Source organism: Somniosus microcephalus, chromosome 4 (assembly GCF_052327205.1).
Source record: "Somniosus microcephalus isolate GS21.2 chromosome 4, FLI_Smic_1.0, whole genome shotgun sequence".
NCBI lineage: Eukaryota > Metazoa > Chordata > Chondrichthyes > Squaliformes > Somniosidae > Somniosus > Somniosus microcephalus.
The window spans coordinates 192829227-192848526 of record NC_140990.1 but is presented as its reverse complement, the minus strand read 5'-3'; the positions used below and the strand labels follow the sequence as shown (position 1 = coordinate 192848526).

The following is a 19300-nucleotide window of genomic DNA, read 5'->3' as shown; positions in this document are numbered from 1 at the left end:
GATGTGGGATGTGGATTGAATAACACTTCAAAAGTAAAAAAATCATGCGTGAAATTACCACAAATAGATCAAATTGGAAAAACTTGAAATGAGGAATCTCAGGCGAAGGGAAAGATTAATACTAAAATGGCACCAAGTAATTCAATCAGAGCAGATAATATACCCATTCAGTCCTCTGTACAGTGAACCCAAACAATACCAATGCAGATAGCCCTAAAACAGACACACCAGCTGCGTCCTTCTCAAGAGACATCTGCATTTCAGTTTTCTGGTGAATGCGTGCAACAGAGGGAAGACAAAGCGGTTTGAGCTCCCCACCCCCTCAGTTCACAATCTGAATTGTATTAAATGGAGATGCGCGGAGATGAGGCTTCAGCATCTCATCACGGTGAAGTAGCTGGGATTCAGGCACCATGCCAAACACACAAGGGAATAACATTGCAGATCAAAGAGAGAAACTTACCCAAATAATCTGTGTGTGTAAATTATGAAATACATCAATGCTGCTGTTTTGTGTTTTTGTTTCAGGTCACCGCTGTAGTGTAACTTAGCTGAAGCGTCTAGAACACAAATTTAGTGATACTTGCACTCACGTAGCACCGTATTGTATTGATACAATTCAAAGTGTTGCACATAATGGCCCATATTTTCCGGTGTCTACGGGTGTGTACACACCCGTAGGGACCTCGCAAGTGCCGGTTTCAGGCATGCGACGCACATGTGCTGCAAACCGGTACTTCTGATCCGTCAAGAATCCGCTTGACAGATCGCACGCCTGCCCTGGAGAAGGGCCTCTGCGGGGCGGGGGGGGGGGGGGGGGGGGGTCCGCTTTCTGCAGGACCTCTGCCTGCTGAAAACCCTTAAAAATCTTATGCCTGTTAAAAGCAAGCGTAAGGCCTGCTTTTACCAGCATAAGAGTTTAAAAAAGTAAAAAAATAATTTTTTTCCCCGCATTCATTTATAATTTAAAAAACTTTAAAAAAAAGTTTATTTTTAGCCCCAAAAGATGTTTAAAATATTTCATGTAATTTTAACTAATTTTAAAAATGTGATAAAAAAAATGTATTTAATGTTTTGATGTGTTGTTTGAGTGATCCATCATTCATAATTTTGACAGGTCTAAGCTGTCAAAAGTATGAAGGGAGATTCCCTTCTCCCATTGGTTCCCCATGGCCCTCGTGATCCCAAGGACGCTCATGAACCGCCTGCGCCCCTGGGGGATACGTGGGCCCTGCGCATTTCGCCGTGGAGGCGCCCAGGAACGGAAATGTCCGGACTGCCAGAGCCCTCAGGTAAGGGCGTAGATTTTTTCCAGATCTCCGATTGGAAAATACAGGCCAATAAGTGTTTGAAATGCAACTAGTAGGTGGGTAAACAATTTCTCTTTTGTCACTTAAATGCTGTTACAAGCAACGAGACATGCTAAAAGGATAAAATAACCTTTGTGGGCCAAGTTCTGGATTGGTACTATACATTCTGAAGAGCCTATTGTGCCATGTAACCAATAATTAAATTCTCTGCTTTCATTATCTTTGTTCTTTACAGCAGTAGTCGCTCAACATTATGCAACCTGTTTCAGATGGGAGGTGTGTTACAGCGAGGGACAGGTCCCAATCCTTGGTTCTGAGCAGAAGCTGCCTCCACTTCCACTGGTAATTTGAAGATCGCTTGCATGTAGGATGTGTATCAAAACTGCTGGGGGCGGGGAAGAGAGGAAGAGATAGATCAGCCTTATTCATTGATGGGATTTCCCTACATGTAGGAAAGGAAGCAGTCACAGGACATCTTATATTGAGAAGAGCCTTTGTCTGATGAGATGATACAAGTAATAATTTCAGAATCTTTAAACTGCCCTCAGTTCTCATCTAGATTCAGGTCGAGCCTAATCATCAATTCAATTCCAAACAGCAATTGATACGGTTCTCTTTCCTAAATGTTTTAAATCACAAATTACCACATGCATCTCCTCAACTGAAGAAAATTACTAAAGTGTCAAACATGGTACCAGCTCATACACAAAGTTGTCAAGTGCTCTTATTATGAGAGCTGCAAATGCGCTGTGGTATCAGCACTAGTGTAACACAGTCCAACACAAGACTGAGAACTTGATCTCAAGCTTAGCCTGAACTATGAAGCAATGGGGCTGCGTTAAGATATTTAAAAACTGAGAAATCCAGATAAAGTGTCAACTCAAATCAGTTGGTAGTATTCTCACCTCAGAGTGAGGAAGGCTTTGGTTCCAGCCCCACTCCAACACCTGATCCAGACTGACAATCTAGTGCAGTACTGGCAGAGAGTGCTGCACTGCCAGAAGCATTGTCCTTTGAATTAATCATTAATCCATGGCTGAGTCTGTCTATTCCAGTAGTTCAGGTGGGCGTTAAAAGGTCCCAGTGCTCTATGCAGAGAGAGAGAGAGAGAGAGAGAGAGAGAGAGAGAGAGAGAAAGAGAGAGAGAGAGAGATTATTCCCACGTCCTGACCAAAATTCCTTCCAGAGAGAGAGAGAGAGAGAGAGAGAGAGAAAGAGAGAGAGAGAGAGAGAGAGAGAGAGAGGAGATTATTCCCACGTCCTGACCAAAATTCCTTCCCTAACCATCGCAAGAAAGCAAAAGATACATTTCTTTCAGAAAATAATATTTTGGGGTACAATACGAGTAATTTGAGACGCAACACAGAGTAAAGGAACAGGTGACTTTGGACCGATGGTTCCCAAAGCTCTCCACCACTGGGGGTTTCATTGCGTCATCATCATCATGTCTATATAAATGCAAGTCTTTCTATCATGTCTGGGTTTGTTGTAGACTAACTGATAGAGATCGATTGCTATGATTAGTCAACAACTCCATTATAGAGATCGATTGCTATGATTAGTCAACAACTCCATTATCATTGTATTATGTGACTACCAGGCGGGTAGAAGGTGAACTCGATGGACCGTGGTCTTTTTTGATCACAATTCCCAAGTTAAGTTTAAATGGTCATTCATTTGCTGCAGCATGTGGCATCTTGCTGTGTGAAAAATGGCTATTTCGTTAGCTCCTATAGGAATCGTACGTGAAGTGCTTTGATACGTTTAAAGACACATTGCAATCACTACCATGGTTTTCTGCAGAGACAATTCAAACAGTTAACTATTACGGCCAACTTATTATACATGGGCAACTACATTTTCTTTAGCTGCAGAGGGTTACATACAGATGTTCTCCTAAATTGACCATCCCGAGCAACACAAAGAGCAATTTGTAAACTCAGGAACCAGTTTCCATTTTTAGAATTTTTAGCCAGAGGAATCCTGGGATTAGGTAGGCATTTTGTGCCAAACTGCCCCTTAATTGTCATCTTTGAAGTTCTGTGCCACTGACATGGATGAGAACAGTGGTTCATTTCTGTTGTGTCTGTGTATAAGACACAGACTGCAGGAGAACGGTACAACAGGTGTTTACTCAACGTGGCTCACACGGGAACTGATCTGTACAGATTACTACTCAGTGCTATATACAGGTGTGGTCACTGCTGGTACTGCAGTATAAATGAGCTGTAAAAGAGAGTTCCCCCCTTAAAGGTATATACATTACAATTCCTCCCCTTTTAGATTAACAGTACCATAACACTCATTTAACAATTAAATATCAAACTAATTACAATTAACACTTAACATGCAACATTAGCTGAAAATAGTCTATTTATATATTCAGTCTTTGGGGAGGCTTCCTGATCCTTTCTGGATAGCGCCTTTCCCGAGTGTCTTGCTCTTGGTGCGGAGGCGATTCTGGCCCCCTGTCGTCGGTTGGTTCATCAGCTTCCGATGCTACTGTTTCTGGGGTAGATGTAACCTGTACGTCGGGTTCATCACCAGGTACGTATGGGCGAGGCATGGGGTTGACTTGTTCCTGTGACTAGGATCTGGTCAGCGTGGTGGTCTCATGATGCTCTCCCCAACGTCCACTGTGTACATTAGTGGGCCCTGCCGTGTGCATATCGTTCCTGGCTACCATTTTTCTGTTCGGTAGTCACGGGCCAAGACTGGTTGCCCTATATTGAAGCACCTTGTTGGCTTCTCATGGATGTGCTGCAATTGCTTACTCTCAACATCTCTTCGTACGTTTGGTCTGAGCAAATCCAGGCGAGATCTTAACCTTCGGTTAAAGAACATCATGGCTGGGGCCTGGTTGGTGACTGCATGTGTCGCATTCCGGTAGGCGAACAGGAAATTGTCCACCTTGTGCTGCAGCGGAATGTTGTCATTGTACATAGCCTTTATTGCCTTCTTAAAGGTTTGTACGAACCTCTCAGCCAATCCATTTGTGGCTGGATGATACGGGGCGGATGTGTAATGCCTTACCCCATTCTTTTTCAAGAACCTCCGGAACTCTTCGGACACAAACTGTGGTCCATTGTCGGAGCAAATCTGTTCTGGCAAGCCATTCCTGGCAAAAATGGTCCGTAGGTCTGCAATAGTTTTCTCCGTGGTGGTGGTGAACATTTTGATGACCTCAGGCCATTTCGAGTGCGCATCCACGGCTATGAAAAACATTGAGTCCATGAATGGACCAGCAAAATCAATATGCACCCATTACCATGGAAATGAGGGCCACTCCCATGGGTGTAGAGGGGCCTGTGGTGGTGCATTTTGGACTTTCTGGCATCCTGAGCAGCTCTTGGTCAGGTCCTCGATTTGTTTATCGATTCCCAGCCACCACACAAGCCCTGGCTAGGCTTTTCATTTTTACCCCTCCCAGATGACCCTCATGAAGCTCATTGAGCACTCTATCCCTTAACTTGGGTGGAATTACCACTCGGGATCCACACATCAAAGTCCCCCGGCACACTGACAGCTGTTCTCTCCTTGTCGAGAATGCTGGCAACAGTGAGTCGCCATGTGCTGGCCATCCCTTCACCGTCAAATCATATACCTGAGACAGTGTTGCATCATTTCGGGTTTCCTTTTCGATACAAGCGTTAGTTACCGGTAGGTATTCAACTATAGTCGAATGGAATATTTCGACAGGATCCACTGCTGGTGCTTCCTCCGCAGTAGGCAGTGGCAGGCGTGATAGCCCATCAGCATTTCCATGCTGTTTTGTGCCCTTATATTCAATCTCATAGTGGTGTGCCCCTAGAAAAAGTGACCATCTTTGTAGTCGTTGCGCAGTCATCACTGGAACGCCCTTCTTCGGATTAAAAATGGAGACGAGGCTGGTGATCAGTCAGCAAGGTGAATTTCTGCCCGTGCAGATAGTGATTGAACTTTTTCACTCCCCACACTAGGCTGAGGGCCTCCCTGTCAATCTGGGCGTAGTTACGCTCGGCTGAGGTTAGTGATCGTGACGCAAAGGCTATTGGCCTCTCTGAGCCGTCCGAGAATTTGTGCGACAGCACCGCTCCAATGCCGTAGGGTGACGCATCACATGCCAACCGAATTGGTAATGCCGGGTTGTAATGGGCCAATACCTCTTTCGATGTGATTAGTGTTTTGCTCTTCTGGAAAGCTTGTCTACATTCGTCACTCCACTTCCATGGCACCCCAGTTTGCAGTAGGGTGTTCAGTGGGTGTAGTATTGTAGACAAATTTGGCAAGAACTTATGGTGGTAGTTTACCATCCCGAGGAACTACCTCAGTTGTGACACATTTTCTGGTGCTGGAGCCCAGACTACTGCCTCAATCTTCTCTGGGGACTTCTGTAACCCCTCTTTATCGATAACGTGGTCACAATACGAGATCTGTTTTCTAAAAAACTCGCATTTGGGGCTGTTAGCTCGGAGCCCATATTCCTGCAATCTAGTGAGCACCTGCTCCAGGTTGGCAAGGTGATCACTGTCATTTTCGCCCCTGACCAGGAGGTCGTCCAAATAACACTGGGTCCCTGGAATCCCTTGCAGGACTTGTTCCATTGCCCTCTGCCAAATAGCCGGAGCTGATACTACCCCAAATACCAGCCGGTTGTATTGGTAGAGACCTTTATGGGTGTTGATGGAGGGGTATTTTTTTGATGCTTCTTCTACCTCCATTTGCAGATACACCTGGGCCAGATCAATCTTAGTGAAGCGTTTCCCTCCAGATAGCGAGGCGAAAATATCTTCAATCCGCGGAAGTGGATATTGTACGGTGTGAAGGACCGGGTTCACTGTTACCTTAAAGTCCCTACAGATGCGAACCTTCCTTGGTTCCCCAGGCGTGCTGCTCAACGACTGTTTCATCACAGGGACGATGGGTGTAGCCCACTCGCTCCAGTCTACCGTGGACAGTACACCTGAACGTTCCAGACTCCCCAGCTCTGCTTCGACGGCTGGGCGGATTGCATAAGGTACCGGTCTGGCCTTAAACTTTTGGGCTTGCGTTTTCTTCAATTTTAATCGTCGCTGTCATGCCTTTTAGTGGTCAGAGTCCTTGCTGGAACACCTCTTTCGCGTCAGTTAGGATCTTTGAGTCGCCCAGGTGTGATGTCGTCATCCTTTTTGTCAGCCAGTCAGTGCCTGTATGGAATGCCAATCCAGTTGTATTTTCCGGATCCATTCACGTCCCAGTAATGGTGGTCCTCCATCTTGCAATACATACAGGTCTAGTTTTGGTGTTTCCTTACCGTTATATATAACGGTCACCCTTATTTTTCCTTTGGGGTAGACTTTTTGCCCCGTGTACGTCTTCAAAATAATTTTTGTCTCTCTCAAGGGTATGTTTGAGAATAGCCGCTCGTAGTCCCGTCGGTTTATGACGGTTAGGGCTGATCCTGTGTCCAATTCCATCTTTACCTGGACTCCTGCTATCTTGCTATCTTGAGAGTGACCCAAATGGTTCGGTGATCCTCCGTTGTGATCACATTATGTAGTTTCAGACAACTCAGTTCCCTGCTTTCGGAGTCGTTATCACTCTTTTGTTCGTCTGAACTATTCTCCGTCATCTTATGTACCACCTTCTTGTACTTTTCTTTGGTAGGTTTCTTATTGCTGGTTTTCTTTCCCGACCTGCAGACTCGTGCTAGGTGTCCTACTTTTCCACACTGTCTGCACACTTTGTCTTTGAACCAACAATCATTCTGGTCGTGTGTTGTTCTGCCGCAGCGATAGCACTTCTCTGTTCTATATACATTTCGTTTGTGCCATATTCTTGCGGTCTCTGTTGTATCTCTGCAGCGCCCCGTGCTGCTGCTTCATATGATACCGCAATGCTGAAAGCCTTTTCCAGCGTAAGGTCCCTTTCCGACAGAAGCCGTTTCTGGGTTCCTTCTCTTTGAAGCCCACACACAAACTTGTCTCTTAAGGTATCTGCCAGTCCCGCTCCAAACTGGCAGTGTTTCGATAGTTTGCGCAGTTCTGTTAAATAATCAGCATTGCTTTCATCCTTATGCTGGTTCCGTTTGTGAAACTTGAATCTTTCTGCTATCAGCAGCGGTGTGGGGTTTAAATGTTCCTGTAGTATCGTTACTATGTCTTCAAAACTCTCTTCCATTGGCTTCGTTGGGGTTACTAGATTTCGTAATAAACCATACGTCTTTGCACCCATTAAATTTAACAATACCGACGCTTTCTTGTCATCTGACACCTCATTTGCCTTGCAGTATACCTCTATTCGTTTGACATATGTAGTCCAATCTTCAACTTCATTGTCAAATGCGGTGATAGTGCCACTCTTCGGCATTTTGGGTGTGGTTTAAAATGGCGTCTCCCAATGGCTTAAAATTGCGTCTCCCGCGCTTTCCTTCCTCCCCCGCTGCTGCCAACGCCATTCCCGGCGGTTCTCGTGGCAATGGCGGCACCCTGTAGGTTTCGCGCGCTTCTCCTGCGCTGCTGCCAACGCCGCTCTCGGCGGTCCACATGGCAATGGCGGCGCCTCGCAGGTTTCTGCGCGTCTCTCTCTCCCTCTCTTCGACGCTGCTCGGCCCCTGAACACCGGCTGCGCCCTGTGCGCTCTGCCCTCTCTCTCTCTCCCCGTCGACGCTGCTCGGCCCTTTGCTTTGCCGCTCGGTCGGGCTCTAGCCCGCCGCTGTCCGGGAAGGGTCTGCGCACTACCTGTTGCCAGCCCGTTTCGCTGGACCACCTCGACTGGAAAGCCAAGCCTGGCTCTCGACAGCCTCCCCCGCAATTCTCGAGTCTCTGCTGGATGACTGGGCGGTTGCCCGTGGTCGACGCCCGAGTCTCTGGCTTTGACCTCCAATCCACTGATCTCCAGGAACGAATCCCCGGGAGGTGATGCAGAGTTGCAGGTAGGTTCGAACTTGCCTTGTCGCCAATGTTGTGTCTGTGTATAATAAGACACAGACTGCAGGAGAACGGTACAACAGGTGTTTACTCAACGTGGCTCACACCGGAACTGATCTGTACAGATTACTACTCAGTGCTATATACAGGTGTGGTCACTACCGGTACTGCAGTATACATGAGCTGTAAAAGATAGTTCCCCCCTTAAAGGTATATACATTACAATTTCAGTGCTTCCAATTTGTTTTGTGGGCTGGGGAGAAAGAAATCTACACAAAACATCTCCTTCCCAGCTGATTTTAACAGATTTAACTAGATAAACAGGACAAAGCAGCCCGCTTGATCAGCATCCCATCCACCACCTTAAACATTCACTCCCTCCACCACCAGCGTACCGTGGCTGCAGTACCATCTACAAGATGCACTGCAGCAACTCGCAAAGGCTTCTTCGACAGCACCTCCCAAACCCACGACCTCTTCCACCTAGAAGGACAAGGGCAGTAGACGCATGGGAACACCACCAGTTGCAAGTTCCCCTCCAAGTCACACACCATCCTGACTTGGAAATATATCAATGTTCCTTCATCGTCGCTGGGTCAAAATCCTGGAACTCCCTCCCTAACAGCGCTGTGGGAGTACCTTCACCACACTGACTGCAGCGGTTCAAGGTGGTGGCTCACCACCACCATCTCAAGGGCAACTATGGATGGGCAGTAAATGCTGGCCTTGCCAGTGATGCCCTCATCCCAGGAACAAATTTTAAAAAACCATCAAAGTGGTTAAGGAGTCACTGACAGGTGTGCAGCCATTTCCCTTTATAACATTTATAAAAGACTGTATACAATTCATCAATTCAATAACTGAGCATCATAGGGGGGAGGGATGAACAAAGAATTCACTTTAGACATTACTGAACATACAAAGGTCTGCATCCAAGGCCAAATGGATGGCTTTAAACACACGGCTCCATGAGCACCACCCATTCCACACTGATCAGCTACATGCACATCAGCTTCGAGCTTCTGGCAGCCAGGTAGTGGCAGCTATTGCGCACATCATTATCCAAGCGCATTTTCCAGGAAATTATGACATTAAGTGTCATGCTATTACTTGCGCTACACCAACATTCCCTGGACCATTTCCTCCGCTATTCTCCTCACCGAAACAGTATTTAAGTTAATTTTCATAGCTCCACCCAGTAAAATCAATGGCGATCGCGACTTTCCAGAATGGACACCTATTTTTATCGCCGCTGCCAGTTACACTGGGAAATAGTGGCGTTGGGTGACCTGGCAGTGGTGTGATTTCCCCTAGATTAGTATAGAAAATGAGAAGTGTTCATTTATACTCAAGATGACATATCTACACAATTATCTCTAGCATGTCCCAAATGTTAGAACCTAGTTTTATTGAGGTCATGGTTGTTTATTATTGTATATAAAAGCCCTGGATGTCCTTGACTTTGACCAAGCAATGAACTGATGTTCCCAGAAGTAGTCAGAATTCAACTGAACTGGGCATTTGACCCAAACAATGCATTCGTATGAAAAATAAGCAACTACATTTTCAATGATATAGTTGAGGAAAATAATTTGTGCATTGTTTTGAGGGAACAGAACGAATAGCTGCAGAGACCCGAGTCACGGCAGCCTAATAAATAGCTCTGATCGTAACTCGCCTGATTAACGGTAATTTCTCACTTTGAGATTACAGGATCTGAAAGGTGTTCACAGGGGAGACAACGCCAAGCTGAAATTTATGAAGTAGTCATGCAGGATAATTTAACTGACAGCAACTTTTATTTTGCAGTTCATTGTTTCTTCAAACTTGCATTGAGGGTTAAAATTGTTTCATTAACATAGATCGATTTCGAAGGACATAAGGGGGAAGTGAGGACTTCAATTTGGTCAGTTTTACATGAATCAATAAAGAAGACTTAGTACCGTCACTGAATGAATTGCAACAAACATTGGCCACTGGCTGCGCCGTATCCGATTTGTCGCCATGCTCGCTGTGGCGCATTCGGTTTAGAGATGCAGGAAAATATGGAGAAAGTCACAGACGGCCAAAATTAACATTCTTGCCATTACAGCGAAATCTGGGCCAGCTCATTTTCTGCCTGTGGACCCTCTCTAACGTGAAGCCATCCTACAAATCATCCAGAAAGAAAAAACATATCTAGATGTTGCCTTCAGCAACCAATGGCTGCATGTAGGAAAAAAATCACAGTACTTCCTTGCCACCAGAGGCACAAACAGCATCTCATTTCTGTGCTGGAACATGTCCCTGACGTTTGGAATTGCTACATACCACTGTTAATAAAGGGAAGTTCCAAACAAAATGGCTGCCTCTAGCCAAGCATTCCAAGCACAAAATGGGTGACCAGCGGTTATCGGTGAGTTTGCTGATAACCCTAAGCATTGTGTCAGAGGCTATGGCCAATTCAGGAGAATGTGTGTATGTATGTTATCTTCAGAATTGTAGCTGCAAGTGAAGAACATGTAGTTGCCTTTGTGTAGGTTGGCCTTCATGATCAACTGTTTGAACTGCCCGCAGCAGGGTATTTAGTATTTGCCAATGGACTGGAGTGACAAGCACATAGGTTCAAACCTTTTTAATGACCAACATTGACCAGTTAATGTTCTTCTGTCAGCCCAATCAATTTTTCATCAAAACTCGATAATTGTTTTCGTAATGTTTTTAATCAAAGCAATTTTGGCTCCGGCTCAGGGTTTAACGATCACGGTCTGAAATGATCTAACCCAAAAGTAACAATCCCCCCCACCCAAAAAAAATTTTTGGTGGGGGGGGGGGGGGGGGCATTTAATGATCAACTTGATGTTTAAAAAGCTTGGGGCTCTTTAAAATCTATTTGAAACAATTGTTGCAAGGTAGGCTGCAGGGGCAAATCAGCATCCCACCAAAATTCCTCTCAGTAATGTGCATTAGTGCCCACACTGTATTTTCTTGAACGCTTTGAAATGCAACTATTAAAGACAACATGCCCTGCTTGAAACAAAGCCAAACATTCCTTGAAAACAACTTCCTTTGTGGTCGTCATTTCCACCCTGACAAATGGCTAGAGAGAGCATTAAACGTTTCTCCTCTTGCTCTTTCTCCGTCAAATCCAATCAGCAATCAAAAGGGCTGGGGTTTGGGGCGCGTGTGGACAGGAAAGAAATCTTGAGGATCAGATTTTATGATTTTACTTCAACAGTTCCACTAGGTAGAAGAGGCACAGTTAAATATGACACCATGAATGTGTTATACTGGCTCTGTGCACTTGGTGACATCACTGATCTTTCCGTTATAGAAAAAGACTTGAATTTATATAGCGCCTTTCATGACCTCAGGATGTCCTAACGAGCTTTACAACTAATTAAGTACTTTTGTAGTCTAGTCACTGTTGTAATGTAGGAAATGCAGCAGTCAATTTGCAGAGTAAGGTCCCACAAACAGCAGTCAGATAAATGACCAGATAATTTTGAAGAAGGGTTTCGACCCGAAACGTCAACTCAAATTTCTCTCCATGGATGTTGCCTGACCTGGAGTTTTTTCAGCAATTTCTGTTGTTATTTCGGATTTCCGGCATCTGCAGTATTTTGCTATCGTAATCTGTTTAATGATGTTGGTTGAGGGATACCGGGACAACTCCCCTGCTCTTCTTTAAATCGTACCATGGGATCTTTTGCGTCCACCCGAGAGGGCAGATGGATCTTTGGTTTAATGTCTCATCTGAAAGACAGCACCTTCGACAGTGTAGCACTCCCTCAGTACTGCACTAAAGTATTAAACTGGATTATGTGCTCAAGTCTCGGGAGTGAAGTGTTAACTCACGACCTGCTAACACCGAGGCGAGAGTCCTATCACTAAGTCAAGGCTGACACCTATACAAATGCCAGCAACACAGCCTAGTCTTCAGCAGAGTTACTCATTTGCACATAAAGCTCAAACAATTGTTTCTCTAGGATAAAGAGAGCATCAAATCAAAGCTCACAACCATCTACAGCAGGGGTGCCCAAGCTTTAGTCTTTGTCTTTTGATAGGTCTGTATCATGGAGCCTCTAAAGCTGCTTAGTTTAAAATTAAATGTTCCCTCTTGCATTGCAAGTTGCTGATACCAACGCATCTTAGTTTAGGATTCACCTAAGAACAGCCCTTTGAATTTTTGTTGGGACCTGGAGATTTGTAAATAGGACAAAGCAGTGATTATAAAATACAAGCTCAAACAGAACGGAGTTGCCTGGGCTTCGGAATCGATTGCCAGGGACTGCAGGTTGGACATTACCCTGGTCTACAGTGTGTTCCAGGCATCCATCTGTTTACATAACAACGCTTTTTGGTATCTGTATGAATGCAGCTTTCCAACCCGATTTCTACTTGGCATGTGTAGGGGCCGAGTTAGTAGGGGCCAATCAGATCCCAGAATATCTATTTGCAAATAAATACAGAAAGCGGGTATTAAATTTGGTTTTTGGTGTGGAAATTTAAGTTGAAATACTGAAATTGTAGTTAAGTTGAACACAGGACTTTGTTTCTGAGCAATGCAGTCAGGACGTGACCGCTTTACTCAATTCCAAATTACTTTTGCTTTTTTACAATCGTACCAAAGTAAGTCACCCAGCTTTTAAAATTTGCACCATTGTGAATTTCTGATTCTTGAGGACATGGTAAATCCCACCTTCAAAATATGGGTGGCCCTGCTAACTAGAGAGTCTGATGGGCAATCCACAGGTCAGATATTCGGAACACCAGTCAGTCATTGAGCAGCATGGAGAGGAATGCGCATGGCCAGAATTTTAAAAAGAGGGCTCTTGTGATTTGAGATGGTTTCAGATCATTTTTCTCATCTTTGATGCAGACATCTGCTTCCATAGGCAAGTCCTCACTCCCCATCAACTATTATTTGTAAATCAATCGGAAACATCAGGCTGGATGAACAATGAAAACGTTTCATTTTTAAAGTGTGCACTGGAAATGATGCAGGAAATCACAGTACACTCCCAATGTCCCTGACAAATCACACAGACAGATCCTATCTCAGGCTAAAAACTATGAATCTAGTATACTATGAAATAAGTTTAACAGAAGCAAGATACCTCACAGAACTCTACTTCTTGCATGACAAAAGTCAAGAGGTCCTTAGCAGTTCCCAGCAGTTCTCTGAATAGCCTGCATCCTTGACAAAATGCTTTTAACTGAGAAAGACAACTCATTAACCTCCACCCATATAGTGGTATAGCAAAATGACAATTGACGAACAAGCAAAGTCACTTATGCCCAGTTACACGCAGCTTCTGACTGTACAATTGTAAATCCAAATTCACTTCACAAGTACCATGGCTACCCTCTCCCCATCAAAAGTTAGTCTCCAGCTAATCACCCAACACCAGGATGGGTTGAAACAGAGCCCATCCCTATCTCTGTAATCTCCTCCAGCCTCACAACTCACCACCCGTCCCCAAACCCCCGAGATAGTTGCGCTCCTCTAAGTCTGACTTCTTGAGCATCCCTGATTTTAATTGTTCAACCATTGATGGCCGTGCCTTCAGCTGCCTAGGCCCTAAGCTCATGAGTTCCTTCCCTAAATCTCTCTGTCTCTTTCCTCCTTTAAGACGCTCCTTAAAATGTACCTCTTTGATCTTTTGGTCATCTGCCCTAATTCCTCCTTATTTGGCTCGGCGGCAAATTTTGTTTGATAACAGAGAAATGTGAGGTGATGCTTTTTGGCAGAAGGGATAGGGAAAGGCAATATAGACTTAATGACACAGTTCTAAAGAGTGTGCAGGGACAGAGGGACCTGGGGGTTCATGTGCATAGATCTTTGAAGGTGGCAGGACATATTGAGAGAGTTAACAAAGCATATGGGATCTTGGGCTTCATAAATAGCAGGGAAGTTATGCTGAACCTTTATAAAGCTCTGGTTAGGCCACAACTAGAGTATTGTGTCCAGTTCTGTTCACCACACTTTAGGAAGGATGTGAAGGTCCTCGAGAGGGTGCAGAAGAGATTTACTAGAATGGTCCCAGGGATGAGGGATTTTAGATATAAGGTTAGGTTGGAGAAGCTGGGGTTGTTCTCCTTGGAGCAAAGGAGGTTGAGGGAAGATTTGATAGAGGTGTACAAGATTGACAAGTTTGGATAAGGTAGACAGAGAAAGGCTGTTCCCATCAGCTGATGGTACAAGGATTAGGGGACACAGATTTAAGGTTTTGGGCAAGAGATACAGGGGTATGTGAGGATAACTTTTTTAAGCAGAGTGAGGTAATGACCTGGAACCCGCTGCCGACGAGGGTGGTGGAAGCAGAGACAATCAATTATTTCAAAAGGAAATTGGATAGGCACTTGAGGGAAATAAACTTGCAGGGCTACGGGGATAGAGCGGGGGAATTGGGCTGACTGGATTGCTCTAGAGAGCGCGCCATGGGACATTTTACTACGTTAAAGATGCAATAAATACAAGTTGTTGTTGTTGTCTCAATTCAGTGCAGCAAGAACAAAACCAGAAAGGAAAGCAGTGCACCAATGCTTCTCAATTTTTTCTAAGTTAATTAAGAAATCAAAAGTAAAAAAGCACTTTGGACTTCTATGGATTGGTGCAGTGGTAGGCACACTAATGCACAACCATGGTTCTTCACATCCCTGACCGTGGCTTGACACCTGTTCCTCATTATACAATCCAAGCTCAGAAGGAGGAAAGGAAGTTTAGTGGCAAGATACCCAGGCCCATTCATCTGTCATCTTGACCTTGAGACAGCTACTGTGCAGTTTTAGTTAAAAAATACAGGTTGATCTTGCGTAAGTGTAGTAGGGCTGATTGTCATTGAAAAAACTGAGGTCCTGCCATTGAAAAAACTCAGGTCCCGCCATTGGGATCATTAAAACCGGGGGTTCGTTATAAGCTAGTGAAGCTGTGTACAGTTTTGGTTTCTTTACCGAGGGAAGGATAGACTTGCCTTAGAGGGGGGTGCAACGAAAGCTCACCAGACTGATTCCTGGGATGGGGGGATTGTCCTGTGAGGAGAGATTGAGTAGACTAGGCCTATACTCTCTGGAGATTAGAAGAATGAGAAGTGATCTCATTGAAACATACACAATTCTTAAGGGACTTGACAGGTAGAAGGATGCTTCCCCTGGCTGGAGAGTCTAGAACCAGGGGCCACAGTCTCAGAATAAGGGGTCAGCCATTTAGGACTGAGATGAGGAGAAATTTCTTCACTCAATGGGTTGTGAATCTTTGGAATTCTCTACCCCAGAGGGCTGTGGATGCTCAGTTGATGAGTATATTCAAGACAGAGTGATAGACTTCTGGATACTGAGGGAATCATGGGGATAGTGCGGGAAGGTGGAGTTGAGGTAGATGATCAGCCAGGATCTTATTGAATGGCAGAGCAGGCTCGAAGGGCCAAATAGCCTACTCCTGCTTCTATTTCTTATGTTCTTATACTGCAAAGCACATGCTTTTTTATGGCGAGGAGCCAGCCTGTCTCAAAATGCATTAGGTGGCTCACACCAATGAAGAATGACTGGACTGCAACTCATTAAAGAATGGAACACTCCAGTTCCAGCACTGCAAAGCCAAATATGCAACTTAGCAATTTAAAACACTACAGCGATAACTCAATTCCCATCAATGTGTACTCACAGCCATCAGCTCTTTCTGAAAGGACTTCTTTTCCTTGTTCTCAGTGTCATTACAGTCCTCCTTGAGTTTTTCCAATACAGACGCCACACGCTCTGGTTCGCTGTCTATCTCGGTCCGGCAGAAGTGCATGAGCGGCATGTTTTTGTAACCCAGGGCGTCCGCAAATGCTCTCCAGCTACTGATATTTTCCATAAGCGTCATCCTTACAGAGGCATAGATGTAAGTCAGAAACTTGCTGGGGCGCAGGATCTGCTCCAAGAGCAAAGAGGTAGTGAGATCAGGCCCGTGAAAGAAGTTCGGCTTAATTTTCCCAACTACCAACACATTTTTGGCATGCACAAGCCCTATCTTCCCTTGGTAGTACCCAGTGTACCACTCTTTCGTTCGCAGCTGCCCTTTCAACTTAATCTTCTCTTCGCTCAGCAATGCAATCGCGTCTCCCTTTTTATACTCCAAAAGATAAAAGTTTTTGTTCTGCCTTACTACAGTCTTCAGCAGTTTGCCATACTTGAGGTTGTTTACACGGCGGTCCTGAAATATGGGGTATTTACTAGTGACAGCCAAGGGCGAAAGAACAATCTTGCCAACTTCTTTCTTCTTCAGGAACCTCCTCTGCCCGCTGTTTCGTGTTCCAGACTTTGGGGGCGGCTGTGGTGTCCTCACACAGAACTGCGTAATTATTACCTCCTGGTCATCCTTGACCTGGATCCGCAGCGTGAAGTCAGAAAGTTCTTCCTGGATGCGTGAGTGAATAGGAAAGATGAGACGACTGACCTTTCCAAGCTTCACTTGAAATCCACGGACAACCTTAACTTGGTCAGAAGATTTGATCTCGTAGTTGGAAATATTGGGATGTATGCTTATCTTCAGGTCCTGGGGCTTTGCTAACACAAACTGGTGCTTGCCCCACAGCTGTAGCGCTACTGGTGGTACACTCAAAACCTCTCGGCCTACTTCACTTACTAACAATGACTTGGGTGCACTATCATGCCCAAAAACAGCTACCACTGTCTTGAATGAAGGATGGATATGCTTAGGCCCATAAACCCCAACCGTGACATTTTTGTTAATGCAGTCCCACACAGTGGCAGGGTACTGCAGTGACCTGGCCTGAGAAACCACAACAACATACATGCAAGGCTCCAGATTGTCCAACTGCACCTGCACTGTATCGCCATAGTGATAGACTTGAGGCATTGGTGAGAATGGCCCATCTTTGCTGTCACTGCACAGGCAGGTTATCTCAGCATCCTTCTTGCTCACTACATCATCTTTTAGCTCAGCAGAAATTTTCATTTCCAAGGTAAGAAATGTTTTGACTTCCATGTTGCTTAATTTGATCTCAACGACAGGGCTAATGGTTGTACATTTATCATTGTTCAACTCTACAGGAGGATCCAACAAGGCCTTCATTGAAATCTGCTGGGTTTCTCCTGGAGACACATGTCCTTCTGGTACATGAATACTGATATTGGTGTCTGGAAGTTGAACTGCTCCACCTGTGCTGTCCAGCTTACACGCAATATTAGTCTCCACAGGCTGAGTCTGACCCCAGCCAGGATTTTGTCCCAGAGAGTCCAGATCATGGCATGAACGTGCCAGTTTCCTGTGGTTAAGCCATGCTGTTCGGAAGTCCTCCCTGCTCTTGAACTGTTCAGGGTCTGGAGACTGCATGCTTGTGAAGAAGCCAGTCGAGGAAGGTGCATCAGACTTGGCTTGCAAGACTGAAAGCTCAGACATACTGTACGATCGCTTGCTCCTGAAGAATGGATTGTTCCGACTCAGGAGTGGATCAAACTCGGCCTTTGAGCTGGTTAATGGGTCTTCCTCAAAAATACCATTACTTACACTGTTAGTTGTTAATGTTTTGGAACCAGTATAAGATGGGGTTAATGAGTCAAATAGAAGTAGATCCACTTCTGATTTAGTTGCCTGTTCACTGTTGGAACTGACGCTATGTACGTTCCCATCTAGAAATGGATTGGAGGATGCAAAGCCATTCAAAAATGGATTGTTATGTTGGGGTTTTGCAGACGTTTTCTCAAAGACATCTCCCCACTCTCCAAGTAAATCCATCTCTTTGGCACCTTCATCAGAACTGTCCCCAACATTATCCACCATTCCACTGTCTCGGAGGGAGGAACTTCTGCCAACAGGCTGAACATATGAAGCAGGAATGTAGCCCATTTCAGTATTGTTGTGGGCATACCACCATTCAGGTCCAGAGGTGTCCAAGACATACAGAAGATCCCCCTTGTTAAATTTGAGTGTTGTAAAATTAGTAGGACAGTAATCCTTGATAGCCACAACTTCACGTGCATCTCCAAAAGATGTAGATGTATCCAACCGCAAGGTACTAGGAGAAGGCACTGCAAATTTTAGAAAGAGAAGCATTAATTCAGGCAGGGTTACAGGTTTCCTTAAGGATCAGGACTATGCCTTTTGACATTAGGAATACATTTAACCATTTCAAGCAAACATATTAACCAAGGCAAGACAAATTTAAGTGCAGCACAATAAGGTAAAATATATCCTGGACATCGAAGTTCTTGCAAATTGATTAACGTGCAGTAATAGCATGAATGATGCCCTACAGGAGGTGGCCATTTGGCCCATCGTGCCTATGCTGGCTCTTTGAAAGAGCTAAAATATTCATCTATATTAATGATTATACATCTGCCAAGCATACCGATAGTTGGTATAGTACATGTAAAATACTTGGAAATAGAGAACAAAAGCTGTGCATTTAGAATAGAAAATACACTCAGGTGTACTTTGTGAGTGCGGTAACCCAACTTTGGTCCAAATTGTTATAATCTGCACAAGCTTTGTTAATGGTTTACAGATCGTTCTCTGTACCCCTTGCTTCTGTTACTGCTTTGTAACCACTTTACTAATTCTGTACAAATGGCAACTGTGTGAGATCAATAAATAACTTTACCTTCTCTGATATTGAGGTCTACAACAGGAGAAACTTAAGAATGTGGGTGGGAGGGGGGGCAATCACAGTGGCTCAGCAAGCTTAATCAGTAAGTAGCTCCTCCCCACTCCACCACTGGGGTTTTTCTTGTCATTTCTGGGTCTGTTGCAGACTAATTAAGAGAGATTGATTGGTACGATCAGTCAACAACTGTATTATCATTGTATCGTGTGACTACCAGAAAGGTAGAAGGCGATCTAGATGGACCTTGTTTTATTTTTGTCCAGCGATTCCCAAGTCCCTATGTCCCTAGTAGCTGAGCCTACAAACCAGAAAGGGCTTACTGAGTATGGGAAATGGTCCTGCAGTTTCCTTCCTCCCCACAAAAAAACTGGACTGCTCGCTAAAGCTGACTGCTGTGGAAGCCCCAGTCAGTGACTGGAAGCAACTACATTGTCTGCTAAATCTGCAGGCGAATCAGAACTGGTTTTAGTTGAAGGGAAGAAAAGTCGTAGGAGAGAACTCTTAGTTCAAAGTA

General features: G+C 44.8%; 1 protein-coding gene across 2 annotated transcripts in view; it reads right to left on the bottom strand.

The window, feature by feature from the left end:
* Positions 1-19300, bottom strand: part of sh3bp4a (SH3-domain binding protein 4a) — an 80281-nt gene that overhangs the window by 25038 nt on the left and 35943 nt on the right. For both annotated transcript variants that reach the window (XM_085985651.1, XM_085985652.1), the window contains exon 3: positions 15843-18211. In XM_085985651.1, the coding sequence (XP_085841777.1) occupies positions 15843-18211 (2369 nt within the window). The remainder of the gene's footprint in view (positions 1-15842; positions 18212-19300) is intronic.